Source organism: Nasonia vitripennis, assembly GCF_009193385.2.
Source record: "Nasonia vitripennis strain AsymCx chromosome 2 unlocalized genomic scaffold, Nvit_psr_1.1 chr2_random0008, whole genome shotgun sequence".
Taxonomy (NCBI): Eukaryota; Metazoa; Arthropoda; class Insecta; order Hymenoptera; family Pteromalidae; genus Nasonia; species Nasonia vitripennis.
The window spans coordinates 978,519-993,138 of record NW_022279615.1 but is presented as its reverse complement, the minus strand read 5'-3'; the positions used below and the strand labels follow the sequence as shown (position 1 = coordinate 993,138).

The 14,620-nt window shown below is 38.2% G+C and overlaps 1 protein-coding gene across 1 annotated transcript; it reads left to right on the top strand.

Moving 5' to 3' along the window:
- The first annotated feature begins 8,065 nt into the window (after window positions 1–8,065).
- LOC103318084 lies at window positions 8,066–10,374 on the top strand. Its single transcript, XM_031925256.1, has 3 exons — window positions 8,066–8,363; window positions 8,701–8,855; window positions 9,172–10,374. The coding sequence occupies exons 1-3, from the start codon at window positions 8,066–8,068 to the stop codon at window positions 10,372–10,374; spliced, it is 1,656 nt and encodes a 551-aa protein (XP_031781116.1).
- The last annotated feature ends 4,246 nt before the right edge of the window (window positions 10,375–14,620 follow it).

The window sequence follows — 14,620 nt, the reverse complement described above, 5'->3', positions numbered from 1 at the left end:
AGCGGTCGGCAGGAGAGAGAGTACTTTGCAGAGCACACGTGAGTACCTAGCGCTGCCCGCATGGTAGCGCTAGATTAGCCCTGTAGTCTACTATAGACGGCAAGCGGCGCGAAGATTCGCCAACACAAAGTACCGTATCTACGGTGATACAAACGCGCGCCGCGATATGTGACGCATTAGAAGCAGAACTTGACAGGGAAGAAATTGAAAAAACAGTCAATTGCAGCACCTTAGTCAACGATTAGCCCAACATCTGCCGATTTTACCCCGGCTCCCAGCACCAACTCCATCCCCAACAGGCTCGCTTATATCAGCATGTTATCAGGAAAATCAAGATCAAAAAAATAATACGGCTCAAATTTGCGTAGTAAACCCTCAAGCTATAGAAAAATGCCAGATCTGCAGTAATAAAGGCCATATGGCACAAAAATGTTGGTACAGAAATTAGTAATTAAGTTTAGTCTTATTTGTTTATTAATTGTAAAGTACCTATGATTTATTTTAACAACTTACTATTATTATAATCCTTAGCTTGTACTTCTCTCTGTGGCACTGATCTGTATTCAAAGGGCTCTCCGGTGTATGCTATGCCAAGGGAAGGATTTAGCACGCTCCCAAGGTGTTGGACGGATTTAGCACGCTCCAAACACTAACCCTAGCAAACACCGCCGCTTCACCTTAGAATCAGTTGTAGCCGCCAGTGAGTAAGTCACTGCGCAAAAAAACACTGCGTGGATCGGCTCCGGCAAACTACGCAAAGTAGCCAATTTGTCCTTTGATGTTCGATTCCCTTGTATCGGCAGTCTTCTTTACAACCCGCGCAACTCGTGAACAACAGAGGCTGCGGGATTGATGAGTGTTGGGTGGTGATTTTGTCTACTTAAGGGAACCCCTGCTTTCGACTTTAATGCTTCTTCCTTCAGTTTTATTCTTTTCTCTCGTTTTCTTATTCTATTTTTCTCTCTTCTTTTTGCCTTTTCTTCCTCTGATTCTAGATGTTTGCTCGATTTTTTTGGTTTTTGTTTCTTGCCTGTTGATTTTTTTAATGGACCGTTTTTAAGGACTTTTTCTTTTAATGTTTTGTTTTCAAGAGGTGTACCTTTTATCTCTTTATATTCGATTCCCCTGGTGACTGGTCTTTTCCAGAGCCAGGTTATCCAATATAAAAATATTTCCGCTGTTACGAACAAATTGTGTTGGTTATTTATTAGGACGAACCGGTTCTCTATTTTTGGTTTCTTCTTTTTTGGTTCTTCTTCAAACGCGTAAGCTGGAGTCTGTTGTGTCCTCTTTTTATTGACGATATTGGTTATTATTTCTTTGCGCTGACTAGGCGGACTCGGCTGCAATAGCAGGTTCAACGGACTCGGCGGACTCGGCGGACACGGCGGAGTCGGCGGACACAGCGGGCTTGGCGGACACGGCGGGCTCGGTCGAGTCATGGTGATACGATGTATACGCAATGTAAACGTAGACTGAGTAGGTGTGGCTTGGCTAAATCGTGCAGCGGCGAATAGCTGAGGTCAGCATTTTGCCAGGAAATGCACTTTCCACTTCACTTCATTTTTGTATGCGTTGAGACTTTGAATTTAAAAGTTGTGCTTCTTCTATATGTCGTTTTTAAATCGAGCGATGGCAGCACTTACTGGATTATCGACTTCAGTTTTTATGCTACCTGTACTTTCAACATTTTATGTAAATGTTGGCAACTTTAATTGTCGCTTTACAATTTGTTTGATTTTACATTGAACATTTGATTTTTCGACGTATACTAGTATTATTAATGCTAAACGATATAAGTTATTAATAATTATTATGCTCAACTAACAATTTAGCAACAATTCACTAAAACTCACTAATTATTAAAATTTTTCGAATTCTGATACTTTTCTGATTTATACTTAAAAACGAAAGTTGCAAACCATTGTTTATAAGCTTATTATATACAAACTTTCAGTGTGAAAATTATTATTTTAGTCTCTAATTTGTTAATTAAGCATCCTCTACTTATATATAATTTCAAAACTTCCAATTTATTTAAACTACAGTAACTTTGTTAATAACACAGGCCCACAAAAAAATGAACTTGTATGTCCATCGACAAAACCCATATACTCCTATGTATTTTTGCGCGCTGTGTCCGAATCTGGCATTCGTTTAACCTCAGCACGTCGGGTTCAAGGGCATTTGAAGGTCAAATTGCAGAAATCAGCAATAACCAATACAAGACATCTATCTGTTAAGTTTTGGGGGGCGCTGAATCCAAATCCGGTATTTGTTTTTCTCCATGAGGTAAGTTTGAAGGTCAGTTCAAGGTCAAAGCTGTGTAATCTAGGAAAAATGAATTTTTGACTGCAGATTCTGAATGAGCGGGAAATTTTACGTCCAGAAAGATATTCAATTTTTTTTTTAATATAACCCTCAAGGTCATATGAAGGTCACTTAATCTTGTTGGATGGAGGATTCATATGACAAAAAGATAATGGGTTTTCATGCGGCAAACTACTATGTCGTTATGTTTTCAGGGTCACCGAATCCAAATCCGGTGTCCGTTTGTCTCCATCAGGCCGAATTGGAGGTCGTTTGAAGGTCAAATCCTCGACAATTAGTGAAATCGAGTCAAGTTATCATTCTGACATATTTTTTGGGCCGCTGAATCCAAATATAAAGACCGCTTAGTACCTCAGGGTCAAAGTCAAGGTCATCCCAAGGTCAAATATACATTTTTTTTACTAAAAAAGGAAATTTTGACCACAGATTCAGGAAAAATGGAAAATTTTACATCTTAATGAATGATGTGCAATAAGTTAGTATTTGAGAAAAATAGTGAAACTGACCAACCGTCGTATGACAAAAGCCACACACGGAGACATGGGTATCATGTATTACAAAACTCATGTTTTCTTTTTTTTCTTGTTCTTTTGTCTTCGAATGATCGGTGTAGGGGATTCCGCTTTCTTTCTTTCCGTCGATAATATGTTCTCTTTTCAATGTTCAACAAAAGTCCGCTATCATATTTATGTCCCACCGGCCTACTATGGGCGATTTCAGGAAAAGTATTGTCAAAATCAAATTGCGCCTCTCAGGAAAGTGCCAGGGACCTAATTTTTTTTTTTAAATGAAGGTTGTACTTTTCAGATATAGGGAAAAATATCAGAATATTGTTTTCTGATGATGTCGAGCCGGAGCACCTATGAAAAGTACGAAATTTTAAGAAAACGATATTTTAGCTACTTGTTAATGCATTAATAAGCCATAAAAATGCATTTTAAAATAATTGGGAATTTTTAAGACAATCATATACTATTTTTTTAATTAATGAATGATTTTTTTTACCTACATAACCTAAAAATTCATCTATTTCGACCTATTGTATGAAGAAACGTGAATCCGGGACTTAAAATTATCATAAATCACGGACCTCTAGTATTCTAACCTACAATAATTTTAAATCTGAGAAGTTTCATTCTGTAGAATGAAAGATTTCAAAGTTAACACACATAAAATTGTTGATAAAATAAAATATTATTCTTATAACCACATATAACGTACAAAAATTGTTATATATATATATACTAGGGGGTACCCCCCTGCTCGCTCCGCTCGCCAACCCCCAAATTTCGTTTTTATTATATTGTATTAATAAATAATAAATTGAGTATAAAAAATGTAAATATTTATTTATATAAAAGTATTGTAAATAATTAAAAAAGGACAGTTCATCTGTAGATAGTCAATTTAGATAGTAGATTTTTTTTGGAATTTAATCTTTAAATCATATTTTAACTCTCGTTTTTTTTGTCTGACATATTCTGAAATTAATGTAAATAAATCAATTTGGTATTCAAATAGAAATTCATTTTTCTACTTAATAACCAAAATATTTTATAATAGATGATTTAAAAATGTTACCTTTATGATAAAAAGTAATAGCTGATGTCTTTACAATAGAATTTCAAAAGAGAGGATTACCACACGCTCATATTGTAGTTACGCTGCATCCAGAAAACAAGCTCATGACACCTCAATCTATTGACAAATACATTTCTGCTGAAATTCCTGATAATTCAGATAAAGGTTTACAAAAATTAGTAATTAAACATATGTTACATGGACCACATACAGATAAATCACCTTTTTTTTAAGTGGCATTTGGAACTCGAAAGTTCATCGCCTCATCTACGCAAGCCTTCCACGCTGCCCTATCTTGTGTCAACCCCACCCAAGATGCACCTCTCCGATCGACACTCACCCGTCCTATTTCTACTAGATCCGCTTTTACGTTGTCCTCACATCTACGTCTAGGTCTACCTAGAGGTCGCGCTACCATCGGTCTGCCCTTCATGACACGCGCTGCCGTACGGTCGTCTCCCATTCTCGCTACGTGCCCTGCCCATCCCAATCTGCGCGATTTTATTATTCTGTTAATATTTGGTGACGCGTACAGATTGTGTAACTCATCATTGTGTAGTCTCCTCCATTCCCCGGTTTCCTCATCTTTCTTCGGCCCGTATATTTTTCGCAAGACTTTATTTTCAAATACCCTAAAACGGTTGTCCGCCTGCTTAGTGAGAGACCACGTTTCGCACCCGTACAGAACCACCGGCAGTATTATTGTCCTGTATATTCTTATTTTAATGTTTTTAGACAACAGCCTCGACTTAAGTAAATTACTCACGGCGTAGAAGCAAGCATTACCCGAATGGAGTCTCTTATTTATTTCGACATTAATCTCGTTTCTATCATTTATGGTCATACCCAGATACCTGAATTTGCTAACCTTTTCAAAAGAAAATTCCCAACTCTGAGATCTTCCTCCCCTCTGCAGATGCCTAGCTTATCCACAATCATGTACTTTGTTTTTGATTCACTCACTTCTAACCCTGTATACTCCACCGCTTTTATGAGGATTTCCGCGTTTCTTGCTACCGTTTCCCTACAATCCCCTAGTATATCCAAATCATCTGCGTAGTCTAGTATCTGCGTTGTTCCATTAAACGTTGCGCCCAGCTGGCTAACCTGCATTTTTCTAACGGCATACTCTAACGTTAAGTTGAACGGCACCATAGAGAGCCCATCCCCTTGTTTTAAACCATCGCGTATCATGAAGGGTTCTGATACATTACCGCCTACTCTGACCTTTACCGTGCTTCCGTTCAGACATATTTGAATTAATCTCACGAGTTTTTTCGGTACACCGAGAAGAACTAGAATTTGATACATTTTGCTTCGCTTAATAGAGTCGTACGCTTTTTTAAAATCTATAAATAGTTGGTGTATGGTTTCGCAAAATTCCCACTTTTTCTCTAACAACTGTCTTATGGTAAACATTTGATCGCTCGTCGATCTGTTGTGCCGAAATCCGCACTGATAATCTCCTACTATATCTTCCGCGAATGGAGTGAGTCTAGCTTGTATTACGTTTGACAGAACTTTGTAGCACGTTGCTAAAAGTGAGATACCCCTATAGTTATTGCAGTCTGTCTTATCCCCCTTTTTAAAAATCGGTATAATGATAGATTCCTTCCAATTTTCGGGTATTGTTTCATTTTTCTAGATGGCACATACTAGTTTATAGATTTTGAAAGTGAGCTCGACGCCCCCATATTTGAGTAACTCAGCTGGTATAGAGTCATTTCCCGCGGCTTTGTTGTTTTTTAGTTTTTTATTCGCGGCCTCTATTTCTTGGTAGCTCGGTTCCTCCACGTGGAGCTCCACGTTCAGCAGTGTGAATTTCGTCCCCTAATTCTTCGCTATTTTCGTACACGTTTAATAATTTATCCAAATAATTTTTCTACAGCGACAGTAATTCGTTGTCATTTGTTACGAGGTCCCCGTTTTCGTCCTTCATCAATTGCGCTCTACTCCTAAAACCCTTTCTGATGGCGTTAATCCCTCTGTACATTTCGCGGGGGTTATTTTCCTTACTGTTAGTTTCTATTCTCTTAATAAGATTCTTTTGATACTGCCGCTTCTTATTTCTGTAGATCGCGCTCGTCTGTTTCCTTACGTTAGAATACTCTTCTACGGTCCTATCCCTTCTATTTTGTAAGCTATCTAATTTAGCCTTTTTGCGCCTTTCAAACCAGAGTTCGCACTCTTCGTCAAACCATGGTTTTCTCTTTGGCTTTTTCTTTTTACCCAGTACTTTGTTCGCGGCCTCTTTTACCGTTTTTTCGATGTCCCCCTATAAGCTATTCGGTTCGTCATTACCCTCCGGCGATGTGTTTGCTTCTGCAAGTGCCTGAAACCTGTTATTAATTTCTATCTGGTACCTAATTCGCTCTGTTCTATCTCGTAGCTTCTCAATATCGAAGCTTTCTACCTTGTTTGCTCGCTTACTATTTTGATACTAGTCTAGCTCTTAATTTGGCTACTACTAGGAAGTGGTCCGAGTCGATATCTGCCCCTCTGTAAGTCCTTACGTCGAGAACGTTAGTATGACGTCTTTTTTCATTGAGGAAATGATCAATTTGGTTCTGTGTGGCCCCGTCCGGCAATGTCCACGTTGCCTTGTGTATGTCCTTGTACTTAAATCACGTAGTTTTTATTATAAGATCTTTTGCCGCTGCGAAATTTATGACCCTAATACCGTCATCATTGCTGGCTTCGTGCAGGCTTTCCTTCCTTATAGTAGGCCTAAACATTTCCTCCCTACCTATTTTAGCATTGAAATCGGCTAATACTATTCTTGTGTCGTAAGACGTGAACTGGTCGATTATCTGCTCTAAAGTTTCGTAATAGAGATCCTTAGCTTCTTCTTCTTTGTCCACCGTAGGACAGTGTACATTAATAAATACATATCTATACCATTCACCTTCGATAATGATGTACGAGATCCTATCATTGACGGATTTGAAACTTTTAACCGAATGTATGATGCTTTTGCTTACGAGAAATCCGGTGCCTAGAGATCCCCCACTCACGGCCCCATACAGGTACGTGAAGTTACCCGATGTTAGTACTCCGCCATCTGGCCACCGCGATTCCTGTATTGCTACCAAATCAGGATTGTACCTATCAGCTTCCTTTACGAGTTCTTTAAACGCGCCTGCTCTGTATAGACTGCGAACATTCCAAGTTCCGACCCTTAATTCCCTTTTGGTTTGGATTTGATTTCTTTGAGCCATGATAGTATGTTAAACCCGCGCGCTTCGGATCCTGTTCCGATCGCAGGTGAGTCTACCGTTCTAGAGGTGATAACCCTCATACCTCTCTAGAACTAAGTATGAGAGCTTTCCGACTTTGACGAGGACAGTGTTAACTCGTCGTCAGACACACTACGGTTTCATTCTCGCATCCTAACGACCCCCTGCAAGGCAGCGCGCCTTCGCTGGCATCGTTATCGCGTAATACCAGGTGACGAATCATTCTACACATCCCCTTTCGGGGCAGTTGTCATCGCTCCCGCATCCTCCTCGGCAGCAGGATTTTTGCCCATTTTTGTAATGTGTGATGAAAGAGATAGATTGAGAGATAAGAGATAATGTGAAGTGTTTTTTTGTTGTGGTGCTTGCGTAGTGTTTCTAGATGAATGCGTTCGACAGTGTGGGCTCATCACACCCACGCCTGTTCCTATCGGCTGTCTGCGGCTGCTTATTCAATTTATTCGCAGCTGACCTCTTTCTCAGGGGCTGTTCCTCTATCCGCAACCTAAGGACGCGCTGTGTAGTGGTGATAGGCACCCACCCGTCCGATCTGGACGACAACGCCCAAGTCCCGCTTAGGGTAGCGGCATTGTAACAGAGACAAATCTCCTTGCATCATCAAAAATAAGACTATTTGTAAAATAAAATTTCCAAAACCATTCCGCGATATCGCCATTTTTAAAGAAAATGGTTATCCTGAATATCGAAGAAGAAATAACATTTCACAAAACTATACTTATCGAATTAAAAAATTTAGAAAAATTATTCCAGTTGACAACACAATGGTTGTTCCTTATAATAACTTTTTATTGAAAAAATATAAGTGTCATATTAATGTCGAATATTGTGCATCAATTCAAAGTATTAAATACATATTCGAGTATATTCACAAAGGTGGAGATAGACCATTATGTAAGATGAAAAAAATTGAAAATCCAAATAATTCTAGCGAAGAAACTCCCATAGTACATGATGAACTCACTCAGTATGTAGATGGTAGATATTTAAGCCCAATGGAAGGTGCTTGGCGTCTACAAGGATATCCCCTTTGTGGTAAAATAACCGCTGTAGAACGTTTAGGAATCCATACAAAAGATCAACAACATATAGTTTACGAAGAAAATAAAGAATTGCAAGCCTTAAACAATAAAGAAACTACTTTAACAGCATGGTTTAAATTAAATAAAATTGATGATTTTGCAAAAACACAAATATGTTGAACTGCCTGAATATTATAGATTTAATAAAAAATCAAAATCTTGGATAAAACGTTCACGTTCTTCTCAATACAATACTATTGCTCGACTTAATATCGTATCACCAAAAGATACTGAGAGATTTTTTTTTAAATTAATACTAAATTGAGCAAGAGGTCCAACTTCATTTGAAGATTTGAAAAATCATAAAGATATAGAGTATCAAACATATAAAGACGCAGCACTTGCAATAGGCTTAATAGAAGATGATTCACATATTTTTATTATTTTTGAAGAAGCTTGTCACATCATGTTACCATTTCAATTACGTAAATTTTTTGCATGGTTTATTTTAGCAGAAAAGATACAGGGTAATACAATTTGGAACAAATTTAAAAATTATTTCACCGAAGATTTTAAGACAAATAAAGAGAATAATGTTCTACCTCATATTCACCTCACGGCGACCTCGGGCCCGAATCAGTGTGCATCCGTCTCTGACATTCCATCGGTATTCTCGACGACTCTCGCGCTGCCAGATTAACCAGCTCGGCTCGCCAAAGACCCTGTACTGCGTTTCGCACTATGGTCTGGCTCCGTTCGGCTTGACTTGTGACCCCGGCTCGCTCTCTCGCCTTGCGAGTAGAACTCATATCGGCTCGCCTCATTGTTGAGGCTTTTTGGATCGCCACCAATGTCACGTGGCTCGCGCTTGGCGGCATACCACGGCGTGGTTCGCCCTTGGACAGAGATTCCGTACCGCTTATGATGCGACGGATCTCCTCCTTGCGGCTCACGCAACGGTCTAATATCACTCGAACTTGCAGGATGGACCGACAGGCAGCGCAGGGCACGCTCCGGGCAGTCATCTCGCCCGGCTCGTGATCGGCTGGGCGCATCATCAGGCCCTTCACGGTGGATACCAATTAACATACGCTCACGCCATCCGTCGCGCCTGGATTGTTGGAGGGAAGACCCGGGTTAAAGCACAGGTTCATGCGTGCATTGTTTGTGCCAGATCTGTCAACCGCCCCATGACCCAGATTATGGCTTCTCTGCCTGCCGCACGAGTAACGCCATCGAGACCATTCAGCCGATGTGGTGTTAACTATGCGGGACCCTTCTCCATTCTTCGGTCTAAGGGACGAGGAATGGTCTCGACTAAAGGCTACGTCGCGACGTTCATCTGCTTTACAACCAAGGCCGTCCATTTGGAGCTAGCGGGCGATCTTACCACCAAAAGCTTCCTCGAGGCTCTGACACGTTTCATCGCACGGCGAGGTCGACCTTCAGAGATTTGGAGCGACAACGGCACTATTTTCCGCGGTGCAGATGCTGAACTCCGACGCCTTCTCCGCGACGCTGAAATGAACTGGCAGTTAGTGGCTGGAGCGCTAGTTGACGACGGCATCACTTGGCGGTTCATACCCCCATCAGCTCCGCATTTTGGAGGGCTTTGGGAGGCCGGCGTCAAATCAACCAAGACCCACCTGCAGCGAGTGGCCGGACCAAAGAAACTCACGTACGAAGAATTTTCGACGCTGCTCGCTGAAGTCGAAATGGTCCTGAATTGCCGTCCGATCTCCCCTTTCTCGGGCGACGTCGATGACTTGGACGTTCTTACGCCTGGCCACTTCCTATTCGGTGGCCCGCTGAACACCATACCTCGGCCGAACATCGACGAAGCCGATCTTCCCAGACTGTCCCATTGGAAACTGGTTCGAGGACTCCGAGACAGCTTTTGGGCCCGCTGGAGCCGAGAATACCTCAACACCTTGCAACAGCGCACTAAGTGGACCAGGGCTCGAGCCAACTTGTCTGTGGGAGATCTTGTCGTCATCATCGATGCCTCACTTCTGCGATCGAACGGCAAGTGGCCACTCGCCCGCGTAATCGACGTTCATCCCGGCCAGGACGGCCGTGTCCGAGCCGCCGCCGTAAAAACGGCTGATAGTCAATACACCAGACCGATCGACAAGCTCATTCGCCTACCCATCATCTTGTCTTCGAGAGCCCCCGCCGCTGATTAATCTGCGGAAAACCACTCAACTTACCCCGTTACGGCGGGCGGCCTTTCAAACATCTTCAGGCTCATCGTTCCCGGAACGAGGCGGGCAGATTGTACGGGAGTTTTGCAAAAGTTCATTCGATCGCCAAGAGCTGGCGCTCTTTCCGCGCGCTCCCCTCTCTCTCTCTCTCTCTCTCTCTCTCTCTCAAGCGCGACCGCTCGGAGTCAGACGTCAGCCAGCCGCCGCCAGAGACAGTCGTGCACAGTGCAAATTGATACCCACGTGTAAATTAACCAAGTGGCACAAATAAAGATCAATCAACATAAAGAGCTTTATATTCCTGCACCTCGCCTACCTAGCCTACCAATCCTCCGCAACAGATGGTTTTATCAATGGCATGGACTGGTATCGCGTCTATTTTGTTACCTAGGAGATTGACAAGTCATCGAACCTTCAGATTGCCTTTAGATTTAAATAATATTGAAAGTGCTTTTTTGAAATTAGAGTCTGACAAAAAAAGATTAAGAGAGGCAGATTTAATAATTTGGGATGAAGCTTCAATGATACCTAAAAAAGCTTTAGAAATTATTAATCGTACTTTACAAGATGTATGTCGTAACGATATTCCTTTTGCGGGAAAATTAATATTATTAGGAGGAGATTTCAGACAAATTCTTCCAGTAATTAAACATGGATACCGAAACTCTATCATAGAAGAAACAACTAAATATTCAAATTTGTGCCCTCTTTTTAAAATCTTGAAGCTCAATAAAAATATACGTTCGAATAATGTAGAATTTTCCTCTTTTTTGTTAGAAATAGGAGAAGGTAAAGTCGATGCTTGAAATTCCTCAAAAATAGAAAACTACCGATGTTTGCAATCAAATTTATAAAAATATTAATTTAGGTGCTTCCGTTAGTAGCGTGATCTTAGCTCCTCATAATGAAGACATCAAAATTTTAAATAACAAAGTTCTAAAATTATTACATGGCGAATCAAAGACATATTATAGTGTAGATTATGCAACACATAAAGGAGTAGATCAAACAGAGGAAAATATTCCATTAAATTATCCAGTTGAAATGTTGAATAATATCAGAGAAGGTCTTCCACCACATAAACTTAATTTGAAAGTAAATGCAATAGTGATGTTAATTAGAAATTTAAGTATTACAGATGGATTATGTAATGGCACTCGTTTAAAGATTACCAAATTATATGAGTATAACATTGAAGCAGAAATAATTACCGGCGAAAACATTGGACAGAAAGTTTTTATGCCGAGAATAACACTAAACACCAAAAATTCATCTTCGTTTCCATTTACTCTTTTTAGAAAACAATTCCCAATCATATTAGCGTTTGCCATAACGATAAATAAATCACAAGGCCAAAGTTTTGATTCAATAGAAATTTTTTTGAAATGACCATTGTTTTCGCATGGTCAATTATATGTTGCATTATCTCGATGTCGAAATCCTGATAATATACGTATTCAGAATGAGTCAGGTGAATCAATACAAAATATTGTTTGGAATGAAATTTTAAATATTTGATTCAAAATTGTTTAGTCAATTCTTAGGGTTTTCGATCATAGAATAAATTATTATTCAATTTTTTTTAGATTTTTTTTCAAATCAAAGGCATGTATTTATATTAACTTCTTGCTGCTTTTCAATTTCGAATTTTAAAATCATTTTGTAGACATTCAAATTAGTATGCATACATAATTCTTTTTAAAATTATTTTACAAGAATCATCAATATACACAATGCAGAACAAAACAGAAACATAAATGATCGTTTAATAACAATAATGAATTAATTTCATATTATTATAGGACATGATATCATAATGTCTAATTAATTTATAAATATTAAATGATTATTTAACATATTTACTTAAAAAAAGTTTCCATTGAGATTTCGTCCTGTTAAAAAATATAGAAAAAAATCAAGATTTATTATCAAATTAACTACGTATTTAAATTTCTTTTTTCAATATGAATACGTAAAATTAATTAACTGATAAAAATTAATAAAAGTTAATTTTTCTTAATTATATCATATTTTAAGTAATTCAAAGGCGAAAAATTTAATTTAAATACAAAACTGATTTGATAACAAATTGATTAATATCCATTATATTTTTAACAAGATATTATGTAGATTAAATGCATAAATTAAAAATATTAAAATGATTATAAAGATTGTAAACTTTTTTTAAGTAAATATGTTTCTACAGGATAGAGGATGATATTAGGTGGAGTCTTAGGGGAGGAGGACTGGGATCTAAGACTCCCGTAGTTATATGGCTCTAGGCGATGATTCCACGGTTTTTTATTAAATTATTATATAAAAAATTCAAACTGTTAACAATAGATAATTTCTAACTTGATATATATCCAAATCAATAGTATAATTTTATTTACTAAATGAAACTATTGTTCATAGTAGCCTTTATTTTATATAATTATATCATGTCATATAATTACGTAAAATAATTGGCGAATTTTTTAAATAAGAATTTAATAAAAACAAAAAAATATCAACGCGACTGAAACACATTGTATATCCATATTATAATGTGCTTCTGACAGTACCTCTTGGGTGGTGTGGAAATCTGTCGTTATTATCTTCTCAATTTAAACTTTAACCCATCGTTATACCATTTTTCCAATAAAGGAAATTCATTATCATTATACCATTATTAAAAAAATGGAACTTTTGAAATCTTTTTGACTAAGTTTTATAATAATCATTTTAATATTAATAAAATTGATTTAAGAGGGGTCATCGGAGGGGATGCGGAGGGGCTTGCGGAGGGGGTGTGGAGGGGCTTGCGGAGGGGGTGCGGAGGGGGCGGAGGGGCGCGTAGGGGTTATTGACATAAATTTACACATGCATCTATATAATATAGGAAGATATATACACATATATATATAATTATGCAACCTAGACTATTACATTACATGTTAACGCTATAGTATTTACACGTTATACAGTAACAATTAGCAACGAAATAATAACTCTGTGATATAAGTATTCCATTTCCAATTAATATGATAACCTTCTATTATTTCATAATAATTATATAGATTCTTCATCAGAATTATCATAAGTCATATTACTTTCATCATCACTTCTGTTCTGGTTTTCTTCTTCCCACTCTTCTTCGTTCATAATATGCCTATAAAATAGATTGAGGATAAAATCATAATTCTGAGCTCATGACAAAATTAAATTCGTAAATAAATTTACGTTTCTTTTATATAGTTCAATGCCTGTGCATTTTGAAAGAATATGTGCTTCTTGAAAGCTAATTTTATTCGATTGCCTATGAACATCAAAGATAGTTTTAGGTCATTCATATGCACTGCTCTATTAAATACATCCGTAATTCGTGCTAATCTACTTGTCTGTCTGGAGTCTGTTCTGCAATAAAACTTATGCCAAGACTCATTAGCATCTTCGGCATAGTATACTAAAGGCATAGGAAATTGCCTGGCAATTTGACACCCATGCATTAAAATTTTATGAAGCGTTGGATTCATTCGACACCATGGATACGTATTGTAGTACAGTTGATATGCATTTATACAGAACCTTTCTAACTCGTCTAATTTCAGCTCCTTTTTGCATTTAACAGGCTCTAAATATAACATCATGCACATAATTATTATAGACGCACCTTTTAGCGGTTCTCGAATATCCCACGTTTTGAATGGCATTCTATAAGAAATGTGGGAGATGCTCAAATGTATTAATTTCCGCGTGCAATAATCCCAAACCATACTTCAGTGATTCAGCAACAGGAGTGAAATTATTGCCAAAATCTCCAAACTGATGAGACGTTATCTTACAAATTGGACATCTACTGGTTGCTCTATTTTCCAATATTACATTTAAACATTTGCCATCAAAAAGAGTTTGTGTAACTTCATAAGAAACGCAAATGTTTTTTTCCATTGGACAGACTAAATTTATAAGAACTGAGATTCTTTATTTCATTTTCTAATTGATTGTATTCACGTATGGTCGAATCATCTGTTTCTTTTTCGAATACAATCCTTAATGGTCGACAAAGCCTTACACTTTGAGGAATTGGATTGATCCATGATTTTCCATCAGACTTATTAGAGCTTATTTTAATGATAATGAAGCTTGTAACGAAGAGGGACTGCTCGGAAGCTTCGCTTTCATTTACAGCATCCTTACATTTTTTATGTACATTTTTATGGCCTGAAGAACTATCGAACCCTACAGT

Excerpts from the sequence above, each read along its gene's own strand:
- LOC103318084 (XM_031925256.1), top strand. The coding sequence starts at position 8,066 with ATGAAAAAAATTGAAAATCCAAATAATTCTAGCGAAGAAACTCCCATA. Across the intron at positions 8,364-8,700 it reads TTTTGCAAAAACACAAATAT|CAGAAAAGATACAGGGTAAT; the intron begins GTTGAACTGCCT and ends GGTTTATTTTAG. Across the intron at positions 8,856-9,171 it reads CCGTCTCTGACATTCCATCG|GATGGACCGACAGGCAGCGC; the intron begins GTATTCTCGACG and ends TCGAACTTGCAG.